The sequence below is a fragment of the Salmo trutta genome, chromosome 30, assembly GCF_901001165.1.
Source record: "Salmo trutta chromosome 30, fSalTru1.1, whole genome shotgun sequence".
In the NCBI taxonomy this organism is placed as follows: Eukaryota; Metazoa; Chordata; class Actinopteri; order Salmoniformes; family Salmonidae; genus Salmo; species Salmo trutta.
The window spans coordinates 29,863,411-29,890,869 of record NC_042986.1 but is presented as its reverse complement, the minus strand read 5'-3'; the positions used below and the strand labels follow the sequence as shown (position 1 = coordinate 29,890,869).

Sequence of the window (27,459 nt, the reverse complement as noted above, 5' to 3'; positions counted from 1 at the left end):
GGGGACGGCGTCATCAATGCACTTATTGATAAAGCCAGTGACTGATGTGGTGTACTCCTCAATGCGATCGGAAGAATCCCGGAACATATTCCAGTTTGTGTTTATCAACGATATGATTTGTTGTTATGCTTAATGGCATGGAGCACACTGGATTGAACATATGCTGGTATAACTGAGAATTTGTACAGAAGTAATCATCTTTATAATAAGAAATATCAGGGCAATGATGAAGACATTTTATTGAGGTCCCCGTGTTCTTGCTCCTTCAGACATCCCATTCTCTCCTCCTGTTGCCATAGCAATTGTTTCACTCCTGCTGAAAATGAGAGCCCCTGAACAAAACTACAGTATGAAGATCCTCCTTATTCTCAGAAAGTAAACGACAAACCAAGGGTTTGAAATGGCACATCACAAAATGACACACAAAGAGAGAATTCACCACTTGATTAATAACATGAGCGACTATGGGTGAAAGGTTGAGCGCTGCACAGGGCAACAGTATGAGTAACTGTGATCTATACTTGAGGTTGAGTCATGTAATTTGCTGATACGTACAACAAAAGCATTATGCAATCCTGGTACACTAAAGCCTTGTTAACATTCACTTGTCACAGAGTATTATACGTCTAAAAGTCTCCGAAGTGGAACTTTCCCATCACCTCTAAACCCAGAACCCCTGAGTTGCTAAGGAACAACTATAAAACCTCTGTGAAGACAACTCACTGGGGTAGTAACAAATTATATTGTTTATTTTGTCTTTTCAATATGTGTGGAAACCCAGCCAAGGGTTTTGTTCGCTAATGGGTTGAGTTTTAGGTTGAACCCCGCTTCAACATGCTTTTACAGCAGCTTTGCCCACAACTTATTCCCTGTTGCGCTTAGGCCTATTCTATGTCTGCCACCACTGAAAACCTTTGCCACCACTGAGCTCCATTAAGGTGACATATAGCTCTGCATCCCTTTCAAATGAGAATGATTATGCACAAAGGGAGGCAGAACACTGGAGACTTGCAGGCAAGGGCAATCCGTTTGTGAACACACACACACACAAAACACAATGGGGAAGGGGGTACAGTGGCCTTGATATGCCACCACACACACACAACCATCCCTCTTTCCCCTGACCTTCTCCGCACCTTTGTGGGCTTCTGATAAACTGGGATTAAAATGAGGGTTGGAGACAGAGAACCCTATGAGAGTCCCTGGCTGTGCACCCAGAGAGAAAACATTGCCAGGAGTATAGAGCCTTGGTAACAAGATAAATGGTTTGCATTATTGTATGAGGATGCTAGATCAGTATGTTTACCCTAAATTACTGTTTTCCTCCGCCCAAAAATATGTCTTGGCAATTGACAAACAACTCTTCTATTCTGAAGGCTCCATCTCAGACGAGCAACTGAGACAATCTGAATGAAGAAAGGGCACCACCTTGAGGGTGTTGGAAAGTATTGACAGACCAGGCCTTCATATTCCACTTAATTCTCTATCTTCTAGAACAGGGATAATCAACTAATAGATTCAGCAGGGGGCCAACCTATTCTTGAGCAGATGGTCAGGCAGCCGGAACATTATTACAAATAATTTGTACACTGCAAATTGACTGCAAAAAAGCACAAACAGGTATAATATTTCACTAAAACAATCATTTAAAAACCTTATATTTGTTTACAATCACATCTCTCTATTATACATGGGAATACTTTAGGAGATTTCCCAAATTAAAAATGTTGCTAATGTATTACAAATAAAAAACTGAAATATAACATTTACATAAGTATTCAGACCCTTTAGTCAGTACTTTGTTGAAGCACCTTTGGTAGGGATTACAGCCTCAAGTCTTTTTGGGTATGTCACTACAAGCTTGGCACACCTGTATTTGGGGAGCTTCTCCCATCTCTACAGATCCTCTCAAGCTCTGTCAGGTTGGATGGGAGCATTGCTGCACAGCTATTTTCAGGTCTCTCCAGAAATGTTCAATTGGGTTCAAGTCTGGGCCACTCAAGGACATTCAGACTTGTCCCAAAGCCACTTCTGCGTTGTCCTGTTGGAAGGTGAACCTTCACCCCAGCCTGAGTTCCTGAGCGGTCTGGAGCAGGTTTTTATCAAGGATCTCTTTGTACTTTTCCCTGTTCATCTTTCTCTCCATCCTGACTAGTCTCCCAGTCCCTGCCGTGGAATAACATCCTCACAGCATGATGCTGTCACCACCATGCTTCACCGTAGAGATGGTGCCAGGTTTCCTCCAGATGTGATGCTAGGCATTCAGGCCAAATAATTCAATTTTGGTTTCATCAGACCAGAGAATCTTGTTCCTCATGGTCTGAAAGTCCTTTATGTGCCCTTTTGCAAACTCCATATGCCTTTCCCAGGGGCTTGGCTTCTGTCTGGCCCCTCTCCCATAAAGGCCTGATTGGTGGAGTGCTGCAGAGATGATTGTCCTTCTGGAAGGTTCTCTCATCTCCACAGAGGAACTCTGGAGCTCTGTCAGAGTGACCATCGGGTTCTTGGTCACCTCCCTGACCAAGGCCCTTCTCCCCCGATTGAGCAGTTTGGCTGGGCGGCCAGCTCTAGGAAGGGTCTTGGTGTTTCCAAACTTCTTCCAATTAAGAATCATGGAGGCAACTGTGTTCTTGGGAACCTTCAAATGCTGCAGACATTTTTTGGTACCCTTCCCCAGATCTGTGCCTCAACACAATGTTATCGCGGAGTTCTACGGACAAGTCCTTCGACCTTATGGCTTGGTTTTTGCTTTGACATGTACTGTCAACTGTGGGACCTTATATAGACAGGTGTGTGCCTTTCCAAATCATGTCCAATTACTTACATTTACCACAGGTGACTCCAATCAGGTTGTCGAAACATCAAGGATGCTTAATGGAAACAGGATGCACCTGAGCTCAATTTTGAGTCTCATATCGAAGAGTTTGAATACTTAAGTAAATAAAAGGTATGTTTTAACTTCTTTATACATTTGCAAAAATTTCAAAAAACCTTTTTTCGCTTTGTCCTCATGGGGTATTGTGTGTAGATTGAGGAATTTTTTTAATTTAATCAATTTTAGAATAAGGCTGTAACATAACAAAATGTGGAAAACGTCAAGGGGTCTGAATACTTTCCGAATGTACTGTATGTCCAACAAATAAAAATCACCTGCGGGCCAGATCTTTAGACTTTAAGGAAAATGTGTTTAATAATATGTACTTGTAACTTTCAAAAAGGACAAAAACACCAATGGAAATGCATTTTTTCTTCATTTTTATTGTACTTACAGCTTTGTCCGTAATATATTATTTCACTTAAAATAAAAATGTATGTGGAGTCAATATTGCTAACAATGTGACAAAGGTAAAACATTTCTGTTTTAAATAAAAGCAAAATACAGGAGTAAAAAAATAAAATAAAATTGGAAGCACTGTCATGGACCATCCTACTACCAAACACACAATCACGTCAATATCCAGAGAAAACAAGTTATATCCAATTGTAATCCGGGTGGTTCGAGCTGTGAATGCTGATTGGCTGAAAGCCGTGGTATATCAGACCGTAAACCACTGGTATGACAAAACATTTTTACTGTTTTAATTACGTTTGTAACCAGTTTATAATAGCAACAAGTCACCTCAGGGGTTTGTGGTATATGGCCAATATACCACGGCTAAGGGCTGTATCCAGGCACTCCTTGTTGCATCATGCGGAGGAACAGCCCTAAACCGTGGTATATTGGTCACATACCACACCCCGTCGGGCTTTATTGGTTAATTATACCATGGCATTGAATACTTGTTTTGGATTAACTTGAAGGGCATTCTAGAACATGCATCATTTCCCTATAACACATGGTATATATGCATGGTATAATTCAATGGCTATAGCTAATTCTTACATGTGCTATGTTTGAGCTGCTTTTGAAAGCAAAAGTCGAATTGAAAGCATTATTGGCATTTTGAATTCGATTTTCATAATAGCAAACTACGACTGATGGTTTGGTTAGTTAAACTAGCAAGTTTGTTTGGTTACCAAGGAAACTACCGTCACTAGCTAGTAAACTTCATAGCTACCTAAGTGGATGTTGAACACATTTCTACCTCCAAATTAACACATTTCTAGCAGTAAATGTGCTAAATTATAGCCATGATATAAAATGGATAATCAACTCGGGGCTCTATGCGTTCTCAGGAAAATAATGCAACTCAGCTGCACACCTTCCACTTTGTTCATTATTTTCCAGAGAAGGCATCGATGATTATCCCTTACATATTAGTCAAAGCGGACTAGCTAAATGATTGATCCTACTTTGTGCATATAATGGGAAGTCATTACTAACCATAGTGTGTGTTATCCTCTTAAAGAACAGTCCTCATAAGAAACTGTTAAATCACACAAGCTTCACAAATAAATAACAGGTGTTTGTGGGTTCAGCATGTACAGGGGTTAGTATGTTATTTACAGCACAATCCTGTGTTTATCCAGTAGCAGATGTAAAGTTGACAATGAAAAATACATTTGTATTTTGAAAGTGACATATGCATAGCAGTGGAATGTCATAGTTAAAGATAAGAGATATTGGGATTGAGCTCAAAATAAATAAATCAAAACTGCACTGTATTGCTTGTGGTTGGTTGTCTGTCTGCTTGTCCATGTACATGCAAGTATGCTTTAAGGAAATGAGGATCCATTGTGACTGCTATATGTGAAAATACTCACTTCCTTTTTACTGTGGTTTCCCCACACTGTATACTGCATGCAAATTGAGGCTAAATGCATTTGCTGCATGAATGTGACTGACAGAATTCAATATTAGTTATCAAATCAAGTAGATTACAAGTTGTGTCATGAGTTCTCTAAATTATTGCCAACTAAAAATAAAAAATAAAAACACTTACATTTTGTAAATGATCTCTTGTTGGGTCTTTACTTGACTCCAGCCATATTTTTTTCAAAACTAAATCATAAAAACAAATTCATTACGTTACTCATGATTAACAGTAAAAGTTTCAATACATTGTCATATGCGACATATGAGGCTGAATTTCATTATTTTGGGATTTAAACAATATTTAACATAGCCATGTAACTAGCTATGGTTTCCTCTCTCCTAACACCTAAATAAAAAGCTACATTCTATAAAGATAAATCATGCATACACAACAAGAGTAATCAGCATGCATTTAGGCCTACAATATACTAGCACAAGGTGAAAAGTTATCAAAATGTCTTGCCTCTTAAGGAAAGCAAGCCGCTAAACCATAGTGTAACAAATTCATATCAGTCAGGAAAATCTGAAGGAAAAAATAAAAATAGTGATGTCCATGTTAGGGGAAACATTTTTTTTTGCTGCCATTCAGAATTCTATAATTATTGTAATTCATCACAAGAGTAAAATATTTGCTGTTTCTCTGAGTCTCTTTGTTTAAAAACAGAGATTTTCATAATTGGGTATTTTTCACACAAATGCGAAGGTTCTTTAATAGCTACATTTTTAGGTCGACATACTGCAATATCTTCTGTGATATTGGGGCTACTATGTTTGTGGTCAGATGACTTGTCATTCCCCAACTGTTTTGTCCTAAGAAAAATTCATTACTTCAAAATTAAACCGCAAACGAAAGTATATATTACAATCAGAGTCCACACTCCATTCCTCACTCTTCATCCTCATCACATGGGCTTCTGTATCTGTGTGTTTCATTCATTCCAATGCATCATCATCCTCAACCCTATCATTGTCTAGCTACTCAATAGCAACTTGACGCCTCCAGTCCCTACATACTTCGGTCTTTGACATTCCAGGTCAATACTAGAATGTACCCAATACACAAATTGTTGCATTATCAGCTTTCACATTATTCGCAAAAAGGTGCTTTGCCCACCACCTGGTCAGGCCCAGAAGCATTTAAACTATTTGAAGCCATTGCTGGTGAAATAAACACTCTTTTTGTGTATAATGTGAAAGCTATTTAATGTCTCCCCCAATACAAGTCTTTCTTGCCACTGGTTGTGGCTAGCAGCTAGCTTAGCCAGTACTAGCCCTAACACGTCACCACACCTTCTCATTAGCATTCCAGACCGATGGTGGAGAGCAGCTGATCCAGGGCGTCCAGCTTCACGTTGGCCTCCTCGATGGCACTGAAGGTCTGAACGTTGCTGGTGATGTGGAAGCGGATGTCGTCCACCAGAGGGATGGAGTCGGTCTCGTGCCGGTCCTCCACCGCCCCAGCATCCTCCTTGATCATGTCAGCAAACTCAGGCTGCTCTACCAGCTGTTGAGGAGAGTGGGCAGAGGTCAGATGGGACACAGCAATGACCATCCTTGCACAGCCTATAATGACAGACACTCACCCTCTCTATGATCTTAGCCATGTACTCCGTGCACTGGTCCTCCAGACGAGACAGTCTGAAGAGCTTGGCTGTCTTCCACATGTGCAACACATTATCCTCACACAGCATCTTGGCCAGCGTCTTACCACACAGACGCTTCAGCCCGGGGAGCAGGTACATATCAGCCACACACAGCACATCAAACACATTCTCTGGGGACAGCTGGACACAGGCAGAGAGAGTAGTACAATACATTAGGAGAGAGACTGGTGAGTTCATAGAAATATCATCACTACAGGAATTCTGTCTGAACTGACCTCCGTGTCGTCGCTGTAGACGTAATAGAGGAGACGGATAAAGATCTCGTGGGAGATGTTGTGGATGGTGAGGACTGGGGTGCTGGGCTGGGACTGCATCATCTCTCCCTCACTGAAGTGGTCCTGCAGCAGCGCCTTAAAATAGTCACTGCGTCCACAGAAAAACGCCTGTCCAGAGGGGATAAAGACAACTCGTTAGCCCGTAATAATTAACTGAGAAGATGCATAAATAATGACTATTTCCAAAATCATAGCCTGACGGTTAACTCATCTATCTTTGTACTTTGTTAGAGGTATGTGGAGCACACCTTATGACACAGGAAGTTATAACCTTCAACCCTGAAGCAAATGTCAGGGTAGCTAGGGAAGTTGTCAGTTCTGTCAAATGGAAGCTCGCCAAATCCCACCTACAGAAAAACAAAACAAAATGACAAAGATCCTTGACAGTTCACTTATTATGAACAAAAGGTTTATTTACATCAAGGGATAATCGTAAGTGGCAACCTTTAATATGATTAGCAGGTCCCACATCTGTTTGGTACGTGCTTTAGCCAACACCTCTGACTATTCTTGCCATGCTAACAATGATAGTTAGAAGACTTGGCTAAATCCCAAACGATGTGGGACCAGGCTAGTTTGTAATGTTCTTACTTTTAGCTCAGCAGGGAGGGCACAGTCTGCCAGTTGAGCCATCTCCTCCTGATGCTGACAGCTGTGAGGCTCCAGGGTCAGAACCTTGACACAGGTCCCTGGCTTATTGGAGACTATGCATGGAGGCAGACACAGAAAGACAGGTGAGACACCATGTAACAATGTAAACGTGTAGGCCTAATTTCAGGAGATTTAAGAAGACGGAGCTTACCAAACTCGTACACCTGTTTACACTTGCTCTCCAACTCATCAATAAGGTCGCCCATTTTGCACTGTTTGGCCAGCCGCTTGCAGTCCTCCACGTGGCTCACATCAATGTCCATGCGACCTGGAAGCGAAAGCAGGTTAGCTCATAGATTTATAACACTAAATGTAGGCTACACAACTTTGAAAGACAGTGTATCCTGGCTCTTTATGATGCAGTCATGTTAGACGTTATGGATGCCACATCATCACCTTTAGAGAAAGACTGAAAATACTCTAATCTTCTGACTGGATCAAAATATACATTTCAGTCATCAATCAAGGATGAGCTTGAATGCAGCCCTCAGGCATCCTTTACAATCACTGGGATGACTATGACATACTTAGACATCTTTGAATGCAAAATGCCATTTTACATACTGCACGTTTGCCTAATCTTAATTGAAATGTCAACATGTCTGATATTTCAACTTCCATTATGTTAATTTGTGATCTTAGCCTAATTCTGCATTCATACATCTAGTTATACGCCTCAAACAATAGAAACCCACCAGTGTAAAAATACTGCAGGATGGCACCAAAGGCTGCTGGGTTGATCTGAAACAGGGTGAAAAAAGTTATCTTAATCCATATGGATCTTTTACTGTGTTTACACTGTTACTTTAGATTCCCTTTTGGCCCAGTGAATGTTTTGGTAGCATTTATGCATACAGCCCTGATTGAGTTTGTTTCCACAGAAATTCTTACTGAAACAATCTTTTTAGTACATACTTCATATAATTCCTGTATCAAATGGTTTGCAATTGTGCTTGTTGTAATGACTCCTAACACAATAACAAGATAAACAGCATATTATAAAGTAAAGTAAACACATTTTATATCAATAACCTCAAAAATGTATACCCCCCCGGTCCAATCCAACATAATGCTGTCATTCCTATCTGAAAGACGTGGTGTAACAACACCTACCAAAGGGTGTTTGAGGGGGATCAAGTTCTTTCCTTTCCATTTGGTTTCAAACATGGCTGTGAAGTACTCTGAGCGAGCGCTCAGCACACAGCGGTGAGCCTGAAATGTCTCACCGTGAACCAGGAACTTGACGTCACTATACTGGCCCTGCTCCAGTAACCTAGATACAGACAGCACACACAGAAGGGGAGGACAGGGAGAAAGCAGGGCCAAATGAGTGTTGATGTTAGAGTTTCACTGCATCTGTATAATATAAGCAGACAAACAGAAGTACAGGCAACACCGAATGAGGAAAACACAAAGCTAACAGCTATAAAACATTATGATGCAGTTAAGATGCATTGTAGCGTTACAGCGCCTTACGTGAGAAGGAAGTGGTCATAATAGTCCCTCTGCATGGCTTGGGCTGTGATGCACTTGTACTCTTTTAGGAGACGTCGGATGGAGTCACTCAGAGAGCCATACATGCATCGCTCTCCATCAAATGTGTTGGCTTCACACTTTGCTCCTGAAAGCCCAAATGGAAAACAGTGTACAGGTCACCTCAAAGACACAATTAATTGCATATAGGATAAAGGTGCACTTGGAAAGTATTCAGACCCCTTGACTTTTTCAGACACCCCTTATTTTAAAATGGATTAAATAATTGTTTTTCCTCATCACTCTACACCCAATACCCCATAATAACAAAGCAAAAAACAGATTTTTATGCAAATGTATTAAAAATAAAAAAACGGAAATATACTGCTCCAAAAAAGAAAGGGAACGCTTAAACATCACATCCTAGATCTGAATGAAAGAAATAATCTTATTAAATACTTTTTTCTTTACATAGTTGAATGTGCTGACAACAAAATCACACAAAAATAATCAATGGAAATCCAATTTATCAACCCATGGAGGTCTGGATTTGGAGTCACACTCAAAATTAAAGTGGAAAACCACACTACAGGCTGATCCAACTTTGATGTAATGTCCTTAAAACAAGTCAAAATGCGGCTCAGTAGTGTGTGTGGCCTCCACGTGCCTGTATGACCTCCCTACAACGCCTGGGCATGCTCCTGATGAGGTGGCGGATGGTCTCCTGAGGGATCTCCTCCCAGACCTGGACTAAAGCATCCACCAACTCCTGGACAGTCTGTGGTGCAACGTGCCGTTGGTGGATGGAGCGAGACATGATGTCCCAGATGTGCTCAATTGGATTCAGGTCTGGGGAACGGGCGGGCCAGTCCATAGCATCAATGCCTTCCTCTTGCAGGAACTGCTGACACACTCCAGCCACATGAGGTCTAGCATTGTCTTGCATTAGGAGGAACCCAGGGCCAACAGCACCAGCATATGGTCTCACAAGGGGTCTGAGGATCTCATCTCGGTACCTAATGGCAGTCAGGCTACCTCTGGCGAGCACATGGAGGGCTGTGCGGCCCCCCAAAGAAATGCCACCCCACAACATGACTAACCCACCGCCAAACCGGTCATGCTGGAGGATGTTGCAGGCAGCAGAACGTTCTCCACGGCATCTCCAGACTCTGTCACGTCTGTCACGTGCTCAGTGTGAACCTGCTTTCATCTGTGAAGAGCACAGGGCGCCAGTGGCGAATCTGCCAATCTTGTTGTTCTCTGTCAAATGCCAAACGTCCTGCACGGTGTTGGGCTGTAAGCACAACCCCCACCTGTGGACGTCGGGCCCTCATACCACCCTCATGGAGTCTGTTTTTGACCGTTTGAGCAGACACATGCACATTTCTGGCCTGCTGGAGGTCATTTTGCAGGGCTCTGGCAGTGCTTCTCCTGCTCCTCCTTGCACAAAGGTGGAGGTAGCGGTCCTGCTGCTGGGTTGTTGACCTCCTACGGCCTCCTCCATGTCTCCTTATGTACTGGCCTGTCTCCTGGTAGCGCCTCCATGCTCTGGACACTACGCTGACAGACACAGCAAACCTTCTTGCCACAGCTCGCATTGATGTGCCATCCTGGATGAGCTGCACTACCTGAGCCACTTGTGTGGGTTGTAGACTCCGTCTCATGCTACCACTAGAGTGAAAGCACCGCCAGCATTCAAAAGTGACCAAAACATCAGCCAGGAAGCATAGGAACTGAGAAGTGGTCTGTGGTCCCCACCTGCAGAACCACTCCTTTATTGGGGGTGTCTTGCTAATTGCCTATAATTTCCACCTGTTGTCTATTCCATTTGCACAACAGCATGTGAAATGTATTGTCAATCAGTGTTGCTTCCTAAGTGGACAGTTTGATTTCACAGAAGTGTGATTGAGTTGGAGTTACATTGTGTTGTTTAAGTGTTCCCTTTATTTTTTTGAGCAGTGTATTCAGACTGTTTGCTATGAGATTGAGCTCGGGTGCATCCTGTTCCCCTTGATCATCCTTGAGATGTTCCTTGAACTTGATTGGAGTCCACCTGTGGTAAATCCAATTGATTGGACATGATTTGGAAAGGCACACACCTGTCTATATAAGGTCCCACAGTGGACAGTGCATGTCAGAGCAAAAACCAAGCCATGAGGTTGAAGGAATTGTCTGTAGAACGCCGAGACAGGACTGTGTCAAGGCACAGATGTGGGGAAGGGTACCAAAATATTTCTGCAGCATTGAAGGTCCCGAAGAACACAGTGGCCTCCACCATTCTTAAATGGAAGAAGTTTGGAACCACCAAGACTATTCCTAGAGCTGGCCGCCTGGCCAAACTGAGCAATCGGGGGAGCAGGTAGCCTAGTGGTTAGAGCATTGGACTAGTAACCGAAAGGTTGCAAGATCAAATCCCCGAGCTGACAAGGTACAAATCTGTCGTTCTGCCCCTGAACAAGGCAGTTAACCCACTGTTCCTTGGCTGTCAATGAAAATAAAAATGTATTCTTAACCGACTTGCCTAGTTAAATAATAAACGGCCTTGGTCAGGGAGGTGACCAAGAACACTGACAGAGCTCAAGACTTCCTCTGTGGAGATGGGAGAACCTTCCAGAAGGACAACCATCTCCGCAGCACTCCACCAATCATGCCTTTATGGTAGAGTGACCAGACGGAAGCCACTCCTCAGTAAAAGGCACATGACAGCCCACTTGGAGTTTGCCAAAAGGCACCTAAAGGACTCTCTGACAATGAGAAACAAGATTCTCTGGTCTGATGAAACCAAGATTGAACTCTTTGGCCTTAATGCCAAGCGTCATGTCTGGAGGAAACCTGGCACCATCTTTACGGTGAAGTATGGAGGTGGCAGCATCATGCTGTGGGGATGTTTTCAGCGGCAGGGATTGGGAGACTAGTAAGGATCAAGGGAAAGATGAACGGAGCAAAGTACAGAGAGATCCTTGAAGAAAACCTGATCCAGAGCGCTCAGGTCCTCAGACTGGGGAAAAGGTTCACCTTCCAACAGGACAATGACCCTAAGCACACAGCCAAGACAATGCAGGAGTGGCTTCGGGACAAGTCTCTGAATGTCCTTGAGTGGCCCAGCCAGAGCCCGGACTTGAACCCAATCCAACATCTCAGGAGACCTTAATGGCTGTGCAGCGACGCTCCCCATCCAACCTGACAGAGGTTGAGATAATCTGCAGAGAAGAATGGGAGAAACTCCCCAAATACAGGTGTGCCAAGGTTGTAGCGACATACCCAAGAAGACTCGAGGCTGTAATCACAATCAAAGGTGCTTCAAAGTACTGAGTAAAGGGTCTGAATACTTATGTAAATGTTATATTCAGTTTAATCCATTTTTAAAAATGTCTAAACCTGTTTTCGTTTCCTCAATATGGGGTATTGTGTGTAGATTGATGGGGGAAAACAATTTAATCCATCTTAGAATAAGGCTGTAATGTAACAAGACCCCCCCCCAAACCCTGTTTTTAAACCATGTAAATGTGCTTTGACTCTTGGGGCAAATTCCAGCTTTACCATTAGCCAACAGGTACTGGACCAGCTCCTCATGGCCACAGAGGCAAGAATAGTACCTGTGGAAGAAAACATTGTTAAGTTACATTACATTCTTAACAATGATCTTGTCAAACATATTGTGTGCAGGCTACATTCTGCAATATTAACTCCGTACTTACAACGGGGTGCTGTCCCATTTGTCTCTTACATTGAGGTCCACGTCTCTCTGTTCAACAAGATACCTTGACAGGAAAATGGAAGGTCAATAGGCCAATACAGGCAGTTAAGACAGGTTATGGTAGAAACTGTCTTCATCTTAATGCTGGTCTCCACATGTTCACATTCCACACAAACAGTACAATCCTAACTGTATTCCAAATTCTAGACTGACAAACTACGTTGTTTGATTTAACATAAGTTAACACCATACTTTAGAGGAATAGTGTTTTTTATTGCGCTCTTCACTAATAGATAGGATAAGAGTTTGGAAAGCAACCTACTTAAAATTTGCATATCGGTCAAGATGAAAAGTTTCCAGGTTGGAAGTTGCCAGATATGTGCGCAGAATAAACAAGAGTTGTATGTATAGTTTCTAGCTAAACCTACTTTCATGCACATAAATTGAACCTAGTAATACCAAAACACACAAACACAATATCGCCACCGGCATGACTTCAAAGGACCAGACTTCAACAGACCAACGCAAATAGCATAGCGTATGCTAACATAGGCACTAACGTTAGCTCACTGACACATTTGCTAAATATTTGTAACACTACTACTGACCACAAGGTTGTCTTTGTTTATAGCTAAACAAGCTAGATATCCTCATCCCGCTGCTGCGAACTACGCATTTCTATTCCACAGACTCCATTTACCTAACTCTGGAAATGTCGCCCTTTCTGCAACTTGTAAACAAATCGTACGCGTCCATCTCCGCAGCGTTTTCGGTTCTCTGTAATGCATTGAAACGGCCTGCCTGTTAGACAGGTGTGGATCCAGTTATAATTTCCTGTAAAGTGTAAACAATTTATCTTGCTAGCAAGTTCTTTCTTGCAGTGCAACTATTTACAGACTTATTTTTCGATCACCAGTGTTGTTTTGCGGTTTATATAGTCACATGACCAGAGAAGGTGGAGCGAGATGACATTTACTTCCGTATTTTCTTGATGCCCTCTTCTCTGATAGGTTGACTAAACCACGGGTCTAGGATCAGATTAGTATCACACTCATAAGCCTTACCAAGGGGCCAGAGTTCGTTAAGAAGCACAGTTTCGACTGCTCCTACAGTTTTATTTCGGTACTGCAGTTTAACTGACACGGCCCATAAAGCCTATTTCCATACACGGCCTCATAGAGAAGGCAGATTAGACAATTCCTAATAAGACACTTTAGTCATCACCTTGGTCCACAAAACATCCATTGAATTATTCAAATAATTGTCGCAGAGGCCGTTTCCCCCCCCCCATTACTCACAGCAGAAGATATTAACATTTTATATTCATCCAATGTCTGCCATATTTTTGGATGATGACCTGAAGGCATTGTTGCTGACGGTGCTGCTCCCTGTTGCCATGTTAATATGATAGTCGGAACTAGAAAACTCTGAAATGTTCGACTTGCTAACTGATTGAACATGGCAGGTGTATAACTACAACCAGTTAGTCGTAAATGTCAAAATGTCCTAGTTCCGATTTGCATGTTTGTCAGTATAAACCGGATGCAACCCGGATATAGATGGTCCATGATTCGGTATGCGAACGTGAGTAGATTACGTTGAAAACAACGGGCGGACATCTTGGACTCAGTTTTTATTATACCTCAGTGATCCTTACCCATAGGAGGTTGCGGCACCTTAATTGGGCAGGACTGGCTTGTGGTAATGGCTGGAGCGGAATAGTTTCCATGTGTATAATGCAATTCCATTTGCCCCGTTCCAGACATTATTATGAGCCATCCTTACCCTAACTATCGGGGCGATGAAAAAGTATCTGGGTGTGTTCAAGCAGTACGCCTAATGAAGCCGACTGTAGCCAAAATTTGGCGAGTGAAGTCGGGGAGGTGCATCTGTGACAGCCGAAAGTCGTACACTCTAATGGTTTTCCAACAATAAGGCTCAGATCAACATAGCTGCAATTGCCTATAAACGTTTTTCTGTATAAATGTCTCAAACTTTTCTATACCCCCATGTCACACACTCACAAACTGAAAACATAATGTGTGTACAATGAATTGGTTGGAGAGAGGTCTCAAATATCACTTTCGTTTGTAGCTTTAGAATTGCTTCAAAGCCGATTCCTGTTTCTGTCACGTCTTTGGCCACGTGGGTCAAACAAAAACACCCTAATGATTAGTTGGCAAATACTGCCTCACACAATGCAGGTGATGGATGCATGTTGCAGTTGGCGAGAAGCGACTGTAAGGCGACTTCGTCAAAAACTGCATGACCTTTGGTCACATGATTTTTGTAAAGATCCTGCAGTCAACATGTAGTCGCAAGTCGGACAATGTTTCTAACCATAATGCAACACACTTTGAAAGGCGTCACCGACTTGACAAAAGCTCGAACGAGCTTTCTGGTTAGGGTAACTTATGGCACCCACCGTGACAGCATTTTATCAAAGACAGCACAGTATGAAGATAGGCAGAAACTGCTTCCCCAATAGATATTCCGATCATGCTTGTAGTCGATGTCATGGCGACTTTGCCTAACTAAGCTCATGCGCAGAAACACGCCATCGGGTCTAACGGTCGTCTCGCCAAACTGCGCATGTGCAGACCAATACAAATAAAAGTCACTCCTTGATATAAAGTTGTCTTTGAGTTTGTCACGAGGTTGGAGTTATAACGCGTAATAACGAGATAAGGTCACAAGTGTTTCCATAAAATATGTCTGGGTGTATACATCTTCTATTGTACCGAAGGTGAATATCTTAATCAATGGATAGTGACAAAATTAGATTACTTCCTAAGCAAAGTCTAGTTGTTGTCTCCTCGGCAATAGGAGGTTGTAGCTCAGCCTTCGAATCTCAAAGAAACTAAACAATGATATTTCCATATGCATCGGTGTCACGTCTTTCCCGGTTTTTTTTACAGCTGTTTTTTAGCATAAAACATCGCGGACATATAGATCACTTTATATTTCGGATCAGGTTTATTTTCTTAAACACCTTAAGCTAACAACGAGTAGGCCTGTGCTGTTTGCCATTTTCTTTAATAAAGCGAGGCCTATGGCATACCTTCTCATACCCCTCAATTCAAGTCTTGGTTTTAACTTGACAGGCCTTCACTGACACTGAGGTAGGCTGTTTAATTATAGAGTGCATGGTGGGTGGAGAAATTGACTGACAAATCTATGGATATAGCAGCCTTTAGCCTAATTTCATCTGTCAAACAAGTAGGCCTACCTCTTATTTCTTTAATAGGAAGAAATAGGCTCCAACATAAAGTGTAATTAAAATGAAAACGTTTCAAATGAATTATGCCTACTTAAATGTGCCTTCTTTCATCACCATGAGCTGTTGATTTCTGATTGATTGTGCTGCAGCTGCTGCTTCAAGTTTCAGCACCACAATGAAAGTTACTTGAATCTGGCTTATTGTGAGGTCAATAACCCTGCTAAATACATCATGGGCAAGAAACATATTATTTTTAATAAAAATCAATTATAGTAGTAGCAAGCTATCAAAGTTGACCTCCGGTCCTCCTCATCTTCGCATTCTCAAACTGAACAGAACATAGGCTATAGACTAGTACGCACGCAAGATTTTTTTGGACTAAGTCTAATAAAAAAAGCCTTTTACCCTCCTCCTGAACTGTTCCCTTATGCCTACACAGCACAGCCATTGGTTAGACAGCATACAAAAACGTTTTTGCTCAGCAAGAGAAGAGCAGGCCGGGCTCAGGGTTGGAATATCCATTGCATAATGTTATGCAGCCCAGTTGTATTTACACCATCTCAGCAGCTGTCTTAGAAATATAACTTTGCTCTGTGATTCACCGAACATGCATTTCATAGACTATAGGCTATGGATCATTTGATCGAGACCACACTAAATACTCTATAGGTGCAGTTGATATTGTGCACCCAGCCTGAATCAGAGATGCACATCGATATATAGCTTAATAAGCAACTAATTGAAAAACACTGAGAAATATTGAAATGTCATCAATTACAAATTACATGACCCTCCCCTGGACTAGATTTTAAAATGCTAAATCCTCCCCATGGCTGAAATGTAAAAAGTATCAGCCTCCATTCTCCTCCAGGTATCCGTTCTGCAAATTTCAATCCATCCCTAAGGAATAATTTTTCTCTTCTCTCACTGCACGTGATCTAGTGACGGGTCGTTATTTTAGGGGATTTCTACACTGGCAATTTTAGAGGCTTACTCTGTATCCGGAAAACTGTCACTTAATGAGCAAATACCCCGGACACCAGTCATGGGGTCAATACCAAGTGCGTTATGCTGCTTGGCATATTGTTGGCATATTGTTTACCCAGAAACTTATGTGAACTGATGTACATATAGTCTAATCCTTTTCATATTGTTTACCCAGTAACTTATGTGAACTGTATAGTCTAACACTTTTCTGTACACTGTTATTTACATGATTACTGACAAAAGCAACATAAAGGTTGAGAATGAAATAAATACACTACAGTCTGAAGCGATGCTGACATGGAATCAGTTACCATACAGTAAGACACTTTGTGGACTCAATTTAATCACATCTGTTACAATTCCAAGGATGGTCACCGACTTGACAAAGGTGATTCCCTCGAACGGTGACCTCTCAAACCCCAAACCCTGGCCTGGTCTGCCCAGTGGGTTTGCCGAGTCTGGTTCGCAAGCATTCCTGGAAGTCTCGCGATGTTACGCATCTGGTTTTAGAAACTCTGTGGTTTTATAGACTGGCTAAATTGACCACTTGGTGTCCCTATGATCACTTTTCTCACTTCCTCATACTCTGAATGCTTGAATATAAAAATGCAGGTAGGCCTAGTCATAGATAAAACAGACTCGTATGTTTCACCATGTTTTATAACATTTTTATTTTCAAGATGTGTATTGGACAATGTATCAAATTACCCAAAAATCTTAAATATAGACAAACAAAGAAATAAGCTTGCAGCTGACTGTACATGAATAGACACAATTCAGAAATGATGTTTGTCATGTAGGCTAATAATACCAAAAAAGGAAAACATTCAGTAACAAACAACAATAAGAAACATTATATTTGTTCCTCCTTCATATAGCCCAAACACAGCAAGATTCTGTTTCAGCAGCTTGATCTCCAGATTGTTTTTTTTCCATTACAACAGGAGGATCTTCTTCTTCAGTTCCAACACATTAAAATATAAGCCGTCATGCATGTTCACTGGAGGAATAGACTTCTTAGCAAAGATACATTTCTCAAGCAAGAGTTTTGCTAGGACTGTCTGGGAGTGATCCAAGTGAGGGGCTTATTTGAATGAGCCAAATGGGAGGATCTGTAACCTGAAAACTACCTGTTATTGGCAGAGAGGTCTGAAACTCTTTTTGTTATTGGTTTATTGACTTCTACCGCCTGGTGATGTCACCAGACAGGCCAAAACTCCATCCCACCAAAACAGGCTGAAATTTCAGGTGGCCTTTTCAAACTGCACTTACACTAAAACAGCATTATCATAATTTTCACAATTTCACAGTATTATTCCAACCTCAAAGTGTGGAAATACAGCACCTTCAGAAAGTATTCACACCCCTTGACTTTTCCACATTTTGTTGTGCTACAAAGTGGGATTAAAATTGATAATTGTCGTTTTTTGAGAACAATCTACACAAAATGTGTAGTGGATTTTTTTACATATACAAAAACAAAAAGTGGATTTTTTTTATATACAAAAACTTGTTGGGTTGGAAAATAAAACACAAATCTATCTCGATTAGATGAGTATTCAACCCCCCTGAGTCAATAAATATTAGAATTAACTTTGGCAGCAATTACAGCTGTGAGTCTTTCTGGGTAAGTCTCTAAGAGCTTGGCACACCTGGATTGTACAATATTTGCCCATTATTCTTATAAAAATATATATTTTTTACATTTGTTTTGCGATATTTTCACCCCTTTTCTCCCCAATTTCGTGATATCCAACTGGTAGTTACAGTCTTGTCCCATCGCTCCAACTCCCGTACGGACTCAGGAGAGGCGAAGGTCGAGAGCCATGCGTCCTCTGAAACACGACCCCACCAAGCCACACTGCTTCTTGACAGACTGATCGCTTAACCCAGAAGCCAGCCACACCAATGTGTCGGAGGAAACACCATACAGCTGGCGACCGAAGTCAGCCATGGATCGAACTAGGATCTGTAGTGACGCCTCTAGCACTGCGATGTAGTGCCTTAGACCACCGTGCCAATCTCAATTTCATCCATTTTAAATTCAGGCTGTAACACACCAAAATGTGGAAAAAGTCAAGGGGTGTGAATTCTTTTTGAAGGCACTGCATATATAAAACACAGGTAAATCACGTTTTTGACTGCACTGGGCCTTTAAAGTAAGGATGTGACTTTGACAAAAATACATGCTCAGTTGTCAAGCTGTTAAAAACAAGGATCTTGCAGGCAAAGCTCTGAAATTCCAAGCATTAGCACTTCCCGAGGACCTTTGGAAGTGTTGCATAAAACTATTAGTACGCCATACCTTACCTCAGCTATGGTTGCCTTGCTTGATGTTGAGTAATACGATGAGTTGTAATACCATAAGATTGTCAACATTCCTGCCTATCAAATCAAATCAAATTGTATATACGTGTAGACTAACAGTGAAATGCTTACTTACGTATCCATTTACAACAATTAAAGATAAGATAAAACATTACATTAAAAATATTGACACAAGGAATAAATACTCAGTGAATAACAAATAAAAATAAAGAGTAAAAATATATGTTTTTTATTGCTTTGGTACTCTTTACATAAGTACTGAATGTTGTAAAATTTTACAGCTCTTAGTACAAAACTCAAAACAGACCATCAAAGAGGCTGTTTTTTTTTCAAAACTTTAAGCACATTCTCAATTGACTAAGTACAACACACAAAATCACACGGTAAATCTTTCACCAAACCTAATCAGTGTTTCATCTAGAGAAACCTTTCATATAAAGCAATTGCCTTTTACATTGCAATGCTCACTACCCTTTTCAAATGATTCTGTTCTCATTTGTTTAAATACATTTGACCATCACTTAATCCAACTGTGCCTAATGGTTAATCACTTAACCGTTTGGTAAACCTACAGATTTTAAACTGGTTTGTCTACTATATATGGATTTTGAGAACTGCAGAAATAAAATGTGTGTTTGTAAAGTATAAACATCTAAATGACATGTATGATACATGATAACCATACATAATAACTAGTCATTATTGTTAATTAATTTCACATAGTGGTAACCAGAATTTGTCATCTTATTAAAGGGTGTGTGAACACTTGAAATTTATTTTAACATGGAGCAGGATAGACAGCAATGGAGAGGAATCAAAGAGCTCATGGACAAGGGGCCCGTCAGAGAGGTGGGTATGGGCCCCATCAAGAAAGTGGACATCAGATAGAGGGAGGTAGACGACAGGGAACTGTTGTGTCTAATGAAGTATGGGCCATCATGAAAGTGGCTGCCAGATTAGTACACCCCAATCTGAAAAGATAAACTGTCAATTTGATCATGAGAACATTTCGCCAAGAAAACCAGTAAGTCTGCAGGATATGCACTATTCTTTATCATTACATTTACAGTAAATGACACATTGTAATGCAGGTAAATTCACAAAACATGTTACAGCATGATCTATTGACAGTGTCCTCTGTTCTACCCTCAGAAGTGACAGAAGACCCCATGGATGGTGCATATGGACGTGTGCTGACCGACCAGCAGGAGTGGGCAGTGGAAATGGTGAGGGTCAGGAATGACATATGGCTGTTCGAAATAAAGCAGGTCATTGAGGAGAACGATGACACCTTTGCCAATGTGGCATTCATCAGCCTTCCAACAATCGCCCACCTTTTGAAGAGGCACCAGGTATCTATGAAACACAGTTACCTGGTGTCTTACCTGGTGTCTTTTGAGAGAAACAACAACCGAGTAAAACAACTGAGAGCCGAGTATGTTCAGGTACAGCACTATTTATTGTATTACTGTTACTATTTGATGCACATGCTACTTCACAATATCATATTGGAACTATACTGTAAAAATAACTAACCAAAATATATCTTTAGAGGGTGATGGTGCCTGATGCTGCTGTGAACCATCACAAATATATCTTTGTTGATGAAGCGGGCTTTAACCTGGCCAAAACTCAGCGCCGTGGGCGGAACCTCATCGGCCAACGGGCGACCGTCCAACGTAGGGGAAACATCTCCATGTGCGCAGCTATTTCCGAAGATGGTGTGGTAGGACATAGGCCATTATTTGGATCCTACAACGCTGCACACAATGTGTTTCTCAATTAAATTGAGCAGGCCTATCAAGGTGAAGGGGTCACCTATGTCATTGTGTGGGACAATGTCAGGTTCCACCATGCAGAGGTGTTTCGGGCATGATTTTGGGCCCATCCCCGATTCTTGACCCTATACCTGCCCCCATACACTCCTCTTCTCAACCCTATTGAGGATTTGTTTTCAGCATGGAGTTGGAAGGTGTACAATCGCCATCCCCATGAGCGTGCCGCCCTCCTTCTGGCCATGGATGAGGCATGTGACGACATCAATGCAGACTAATGTCAAGGTTTTTCCCACGGTGCATGAACAATGAGGACATTCACTGTGACGTGGATGAGAATATATGGCCAAAGGCTCAAGACAGGCTTGATGCAAATTAATGCGTGATAAACGTTATGTTTTATTTTCATTGATTTAATTTCTTAAATTTGATTAGACAGTACATCAATGTGGCAATTATAAATGAAAAATAAAATGTTTTTTTGCATGAATGATTGTAGAGGATGTCTTCATTGAGCACACCTTCGATTACACATTGGATAGATATTATGGAAATTATAGATTCTGTCAAATTTGTTGGGTATTTAAGTGTATTGCCTAATGTGAAAACTATAATTTACCATTTAGGCATTTAGCAGGCGCTCATGTACAGATCGACTTACAGTAGTGAGTGCAAACATTTTCGCTCTGGATGAAAGTAGTAAAAAGTTAAGTGTTTGGTCCCATGTTCATAGCAAGCAATGATTTCCTCAAGCTTGTGACTACACATTTGTTGGATGCATTTGCTCTTTGTTTTGGTTGTGTTTCAGACTATTTTGGGCAAAATATAAATGAATGGTAAATAATGTATTGTGTCATTTTGGAGTCACTTTTATTGTAAATAAGAATATAATATGTTTCTAAACTTCTACATTAATGTGGAAGGATTAGCCGGATTATCCGTAATCATGGTAGCATCCACATTAATGTAGAAGTGTTAAGAAACATATTATATTCTTATCTACAATAGGTTAGCATGTATTGGGTGACTCCAAAATGACACAATACATTTTTTATTTCATTTTATTTATTTAACCTTTATTTAACTAGGCAAGTCAGTTAAGAACAAATTCATATTTACAATGACAGCCTACCAAAAGGCAAAAGACCTCCTGCGGGGACAGGGGCTGGGATTAAAAATAAAAAATAAAATAAAAATATAGGACAAAACACACATCACGACAAGAGAGACACCACAACACTACATAAAGAGAGACCTAAGACAACAACATACAGTTGACGTCGGAAGTTTACATACACTTAGGTTGGAGTCATTAAAACTCGTTTTTCAACCACTCCACCAATTTCTTGTTAACAAACTATAGTTTTGGCAAGTTTGTTAGGACATCTACTTTGTGCATGACGCAAGTAATTTTTCCAACAATTGTTTACAGATAGATTATTTCATTTATAATTCACTGTATCACAATTCCAGTGGGTCAGGAGTTTACAATACACAAAGATGACACTGCCTTTAAACATCTTGGAAAATTCCAGAAAATGATGTAATGGCTTTAGAAGCTTCTGAGAGGCTAATTGACATCCTTTGAGTCAATTGGAGGTGTACCTGTGGATGTATTTCAAGGCCTACCTTCAAACTCAGTGCCTCTTTGCTTGACATCATGGGAAAATCAAAGGAAATCAGCCGAGACCTCAAAAGAAAAATGTAGACCTCCACAAGTCTAGTTCATCATTGGGAGCAATTTCCAAATGCCTGAAGGTACCACGTTCATCTGTACAAACAATAGTATGCAAGTATAAACACCATGGGACCACACAGCCATCATACCGCTCAGGAAGGAGACGCGTTCTGTCTCCTAGAGATGAACGTACTTTGGTGCGAAAAGTGCAAATCAATCCCAGAACAACAGCAAAGGACCTTGTGACGATGCTGGAGGAAACAGGTACAAAAGTATCTATATCCACAGTAAAACGAGTCCTATATTGACATAATCTGAAACACCGCTCAGCAAGGAAGAAGCCACTGCTCCAAAACCACCACAAAAATGTCAGACTACGGTTTGCAACTACACATGGGGACAAAGATCGTACTTTTTGGAGAAATGTCCTCTGGTCTGATGAACCAAAAATAGAACTGTTTGGCCATAATGACCATCGTTATGTTTGGAGGAAAAAGGGGGAGGCTTGCAAGCCGAAGAACACCATCCCAACCGTGAAGCCGGGGGTGGCAGCATTATGTTGTGGGGTTGCTTTGCTGTAGGAGGGACTGGTGCACTTAAAATAGATGGCATCATGAGGTAGGAAAATGATGTGGATATATTGAAGCAACATCTCAAGACATCAGTCAGGAAGTTAAAGCTTGGTCGCAAATGAGTCTTCCAAATGGACAATGACCCCAAGCATACTTCCAAAGTTGTGGCAAAATGGCTTAAGGACAACAGTGTCAAGGTATTGGAGTGACCATCACAAAGCCCTGACCTCAATCCCATAGAAAATTTGTGGGCAGAACTGAAAAAGTGTGTGCGAGCAAGGAGGCATGCAAACCTGACTCAGTTACACCAGCTCTGTCAGAAGGAATGGGCCAAAATTCACTCAACTTATTGTAGGAAGCTTGTGGAAGGCTACCCGGAACGTTTGACCCAAGTTAAACAATTTAAAGACAATGCTACCAAATACTATGTAAATTCTGAATCACTGGGAATGTGATGAAAGAAATAAAAGCTGAAATAAGTAATTCTCTCTACTATTATTTTGACATTTCACATTCTTAAAATAAAGTGGTGATCCTAACTGCCCTAAGACAGGGAATTTTTACGAGGATTACATGTCAGGAATTGTGAAAAACTGAGTTTAAATGTATTTGGCTAAGGTGTATGTGAACTTCCGACTTCAACTGTACATTTAAAGAATCCTATGTGGCCATGGTCAAAAGTAGTACTCTTCATAGGGAATTGGATGGGATTTGAGCTGTACCCCCAGACTTACCTCAGTCTTCCATTTGTCCCACACAGCCAGGAAGACCTCAAAGAGCTCATCCAGCTCTCTCTCTGAGTCATTAGGCTTGTTGTGGACGGGGATCATAACCAGGTCCTTCAGCACTACAAATACAGTATGTAAATCAACAGTTTGGTTTATCAAATAATTCAGCCAGATTCTGGGCACTTCTATTCAAATTATTTTATACATGCCTTGGTGTGCATAGACTTATTTATTTTCAACATAATTCAATGTAACAGTGATAAAACATGGAAACGAAACAACAAACTACCTGAAGCGAACATGCAGGCCAATCATGATAAAATGGTGAATCCCCATTGAGAAATCAACCTGAGTTTATTGTTTTACTGTATATCTAATGTTGTGTGAATGTCTCAACAACAGGTTCAAAGTGTGACCAACCTGTACTGCGAGGCCTAAAGTGCAGAATATATGGCTCACTGGCGAAAGCATCCATATCATCGACTTGGTTGTCTTCAAACTAGTAGCAGTCAACCAGATCATCTCTTACAATATGACCAGCAAAAAGTGATGTTACATTTTCAGTCATAATGTTACCATGAATCATATGACATTATGACAAAACTAGTATTGGTTCTAAAAAAAAATGTACACTGCTCAAAAAAATAAAGGGAACACTTAAACAACACAATGTAACTCCAAGTCAATCACACTTCTGTGAAATCAAACTGTCCACTTAGGAAGCAACACTGATTGACAATAAATCTCACATGCTGTTGTGCAAATGGAATAGACAACAGGTGGAAATTATAGGCAATAAGCAAGACACCCCCAATAAAGGAGTGGTTCAGCAGGTGGTGACCACAGACCACTTCTCAGTTCCTATGCTTCCTGGCTGATGTTTTGGTCACTTTTGAATGCTGGCGGTGCTTTCACTCTAGTGGTAGCATGAGACGGAGTCTACAACCCACACAAGTGGCTCAGGTAGTGCAGCTCATCCAGGATGGCACATCAATGCGAGCTGTGGCAAGAAGGTTTGCTGTGTCTGTCAGCGTAGTGTCCAGAGCATGGAGGCACTACCAGGAGACAGGCCAGTACATCAGGAGACGTGGAGGAGGCCGTAGGAGGTCAACAACCCAGCAGCAGGACCACTACCTCCGCCTTTGTGCAAGGAGGAGCAGGAGGAGCACTGCCAGAGCCCTGCAAAATGACCTCCAGCAGGCCACAAATGTGCATGTGTCTACTCAAACGGTCAGAAACAGACTCCATGAGGGTGGTATGAGGGCCCGACGTCCACAGGTGGGGGTTGTGCTTACAGCCCAACACCGTGCAGGACGTTTGGCATTTGCCAGAGAACACCAAGATTGGCAAATTCGCCACTGGCGCCCTGTGCTCTTCACAGATGAAAGCAGGTTCACACTGAGCACGTGACAGATGTGACAGAGTCTGGAGACGCCGTGGAGAACGTTCTGCTGCCTGCAACATCCTCCAGCATGACCGGTTTGGCGGTGGGTCAGTCATGGTGTGGGGTGGCATTTTTGGGGGGGGGGGCAGCACAGCCCTCCATGTGCTCGCCAGAGGTAGCCTGACTGCCATTAGGAACCGAGATGAGATCCTCAGACCCCTTGTGAGACCATATGCTGGCGCGGTTGGCCCTGGGTTCCTCCTAATGCAAGACAATGCTAGACCTCATGTGGCTGGAGTGTGTCAGCAGTTCCTGCAAGAGGAAGGCATTGATGCTATGGACTGGCCCGCCCATTCCCCAGACCTGAATCCAATTGAGCACATCTGGGACATCATGTCTCGACCCATCCACCAACAGTCTGTTGCACCACAGACTGTCCAGGAGTTGGCGGATGCTTTAGTCCAGGTCTGGGAGGAGATCCCTCAGGAGACCATCCGCCACCTCATCAGGAGCATGCCCAGGCATTGTAGGGAGGTCATACAGGCACGTGGGGGCCACACACACTACTGAGCCTCATTTTGACTTGTTTTAAGGACATTACATCAAAGTTGGATCAGCTTGTAGTGTGGTTTTCCACTTTCATTTTGAGTGTGACTCCAAATCCAGACCTCCGTAGGTTGATAAATTGGATTTCCATTGATTATTTTTGTGTGATTTTGTTGTCAGCACATTCAACTATGTAAAGAAAAATGTATTTAATAAGATTATTTATTTCATTCAGATCTAGGATGTGTTATTTTAGTGTTGCCTTTATTTTTTTTTAGCAGTGTATAATCATTACCTGTAAAGTAACAGGAACTATTCCTTATATCTAGTCGTTCCCAAGCGGATGCTGAGTTTCCGGGCGTAGTGATCTGTTGTGTTGACTCTGTGGTACAGTATACATGGAGGCTGAGGGGATTAAAGTAACTCAAAGTTATTGAGTTACAGAGAAAGTGAGGTGTTCTTAAAGTGTTCTGTGCCATCATATATTCAACTCAATAGGAAAGTTGAGGTTGAATATAAACCTCAATCTACAAAACAGAGAAAGAGGAGTTACTGCTTAACTTATAGACCCAGCTGGTGTGAACCCTGTAGGTATTTAGTGGGAGTGGGATCTCCCTTTATGGTTTGCTGACTTACAGCCTTTCAAGCAGCTATCATGTGTATATATCTTGTTTTCTTCTGTAGTCATGAGGAAATAAGCTGTCAGCCAAGATAAAACACATTATGGTATTGTATGATTGTAACTAAACATGTGTTGTAAGAAAGCCACTCCTTGAGCTGTGGCTTATTCCACTACTGCGGTTGAGCCTTACAATACTAATTCCAAATGACGACTAAAGTCTTCTTATAGTAAGAATACTGCCAACAGATTCATTGAAATGGCTCTATATAATAATATTTTTTGTTGTCAAAAAACTAAATATTGTGTTTGATATTTTCTCCATTTACAGAACCTTGTCAGGTATGAATGCATTTGACTCCTATTTTGGCACACAGCATAGTTTAGATGGATGTGACACACAAATGTTTTACCTTAACAGGTGTTGGGCATCTGGATCAGAATTTTATTCAGTCCAAATCTCCTGATGTTAAAGGATGCAACCTTCATAACTCCTCAGACAGAGAGAGAACCTAAGTGTTAGACATTTACAAGGCATATATTTACAACACGTTAGTGAGTTAACTGTAACTGATGAAATAGTTAGGAAATTCTTATTAAAAATGTCCTGTGTGAGAGGTATTTGTCATTTTTAATTGGGCAAAATCATGCAATCCAATCTCTCCCTCTCTCTCTCTCTCTCTCTCTCTCGCACGCACGCACGCACGCACACACACACACACACACACACACGTCCCCCTATACACACACATATAAATAACATTGCAAACATCCTCATCGACTCACCTATATGAGATGTGTAGATAATAGAGATAGGATAATCAGTCTCACACTGCTACAGTTCAAGTATCAAATGAGAGCAGTGCTCAAAACCAAACCACCCGGTTGGTTGTAGACAATCCAGTTATATCTCTGTTACTCTATCTGTGGAACTGTGATGATTGCTTAATCTGCCTTCACACCTGGGCAAACCTGACAACCACCTGACAGCCACCTGACAGTACACTGTAGTCACCCATTAGATGGGTAGGGCCAACCCATAATCATCATTGTAGTCACAGCTGAATGACAGTGAATACAAGTGTCTGCCTGCAGGCTGACAGACC

The 27,459-nt window shown here is 41.6% G+C and overlaps 1 protein-coding gene and 1 long non-coding RNA gene across 11 annotated transcripts; both read right to left on the bottom strand.

Moving 5' to 3' along the window:
* Positions 1-3,238: 3,238 nt before the first annotated feature.
* Positions 3,239-15,029, bottom strand: abtb1 (ankyrin repeat and BTB (POZ) domain containing 1). Of its 5 annotated transcripts, none has more exons than XM_029723796.1 (12): positions 14,942-15,029; positions 12,518-12,580; positions 12,360-12,415; positions 8,823-8,967; positions 8,460-8,619; positions 8,042-8,087; positions 7,498-7,614; positions 7,287-7,399; positions 6,944-7,042; positions 6,636-6,803; positions 6,340-6,540; positions 3,239-6,260 (listed from the first exon to the last, which is right to left on the bottom strand). In XM_029723796.1, exons 1-12 carry the CDS (start codon positions 14,950-14,952, stop codon positions 6,054-6,056), a joined length of 1,386 nt encoding a protein of 461 aa, XP_029579656.1. In that variant the 5' UTR covers positions 14,953-15,029; the 3' UTR covers positions 3,239-6,053. The 5 variants fall into 5 exon arrangements, with proteins under 5 accessions (XP_029579656.1, XP_029579657.1, XP_029579655.1 ...); XM_029723797.1 differs by lacking the exon at positions 14,942-15,029 and adding an exon at positions 13,815-14,187; XM_029723795.1 differs by lacking the exon at positions 14,942-15,029 and adding an exon at positions 13,217-13,780.
* A 4,228-nt stretch (positions 15,030-19,257) lies between these two features.
* LOC115168477 (uncharacterized) lies at positions 19,258-27,313 on the bottom strand. Of its 6 annotated transcripts, none has more exons than XR_003870676.1 (6): positions 27,140-27,313; positions 26,767-26,844; positions 26,030-26,139; positions 24,225-24,328; positions 23,811-23,923; positions 19,258-20,035 (listed from the first exon to the last, which is right to left on the bottom strand). It is a non-coding gene; the product is annotated as an uncharacterized LOC115168477 (long non-coding RNA). The 6 variants fall into 6 exon arrangements; XR_003870679.1 differs by having other exon boundaries at positions 19,258-20,022; XR_003870678.1 differs by having other exon boundaries at positions 24,225-24,303; positions 27,140-27,312.
* Between the last annotated feature and the right edge of the window lie 146 nt (positions 27,314-27,459).

Bases quoted from the DNA above. Each gene is read 5' to 3' on its own strand.
- abtb1 (XM_029723795.1), bottom strand. From the start codon at position 13,272: ATGGACGCGTACGATTTGTTTACAAGTTGCAGAAAGGGCGACATTTCC. The intron at 12,416-12,517 runs GTAAGTACGGAG...TTTCTTCCACAG, and splicing joins AAATGGGACAGCACCCCGTT to GTACTATTCTTGCCTCTGTG. The intron at 7,615-8,041 runs GTGGGTTTCTAT...TTTCGCTTCCAG, and splicing joins CCTGCAGTATTTTTACACTG to GTCGCATGGACATTGATGTG.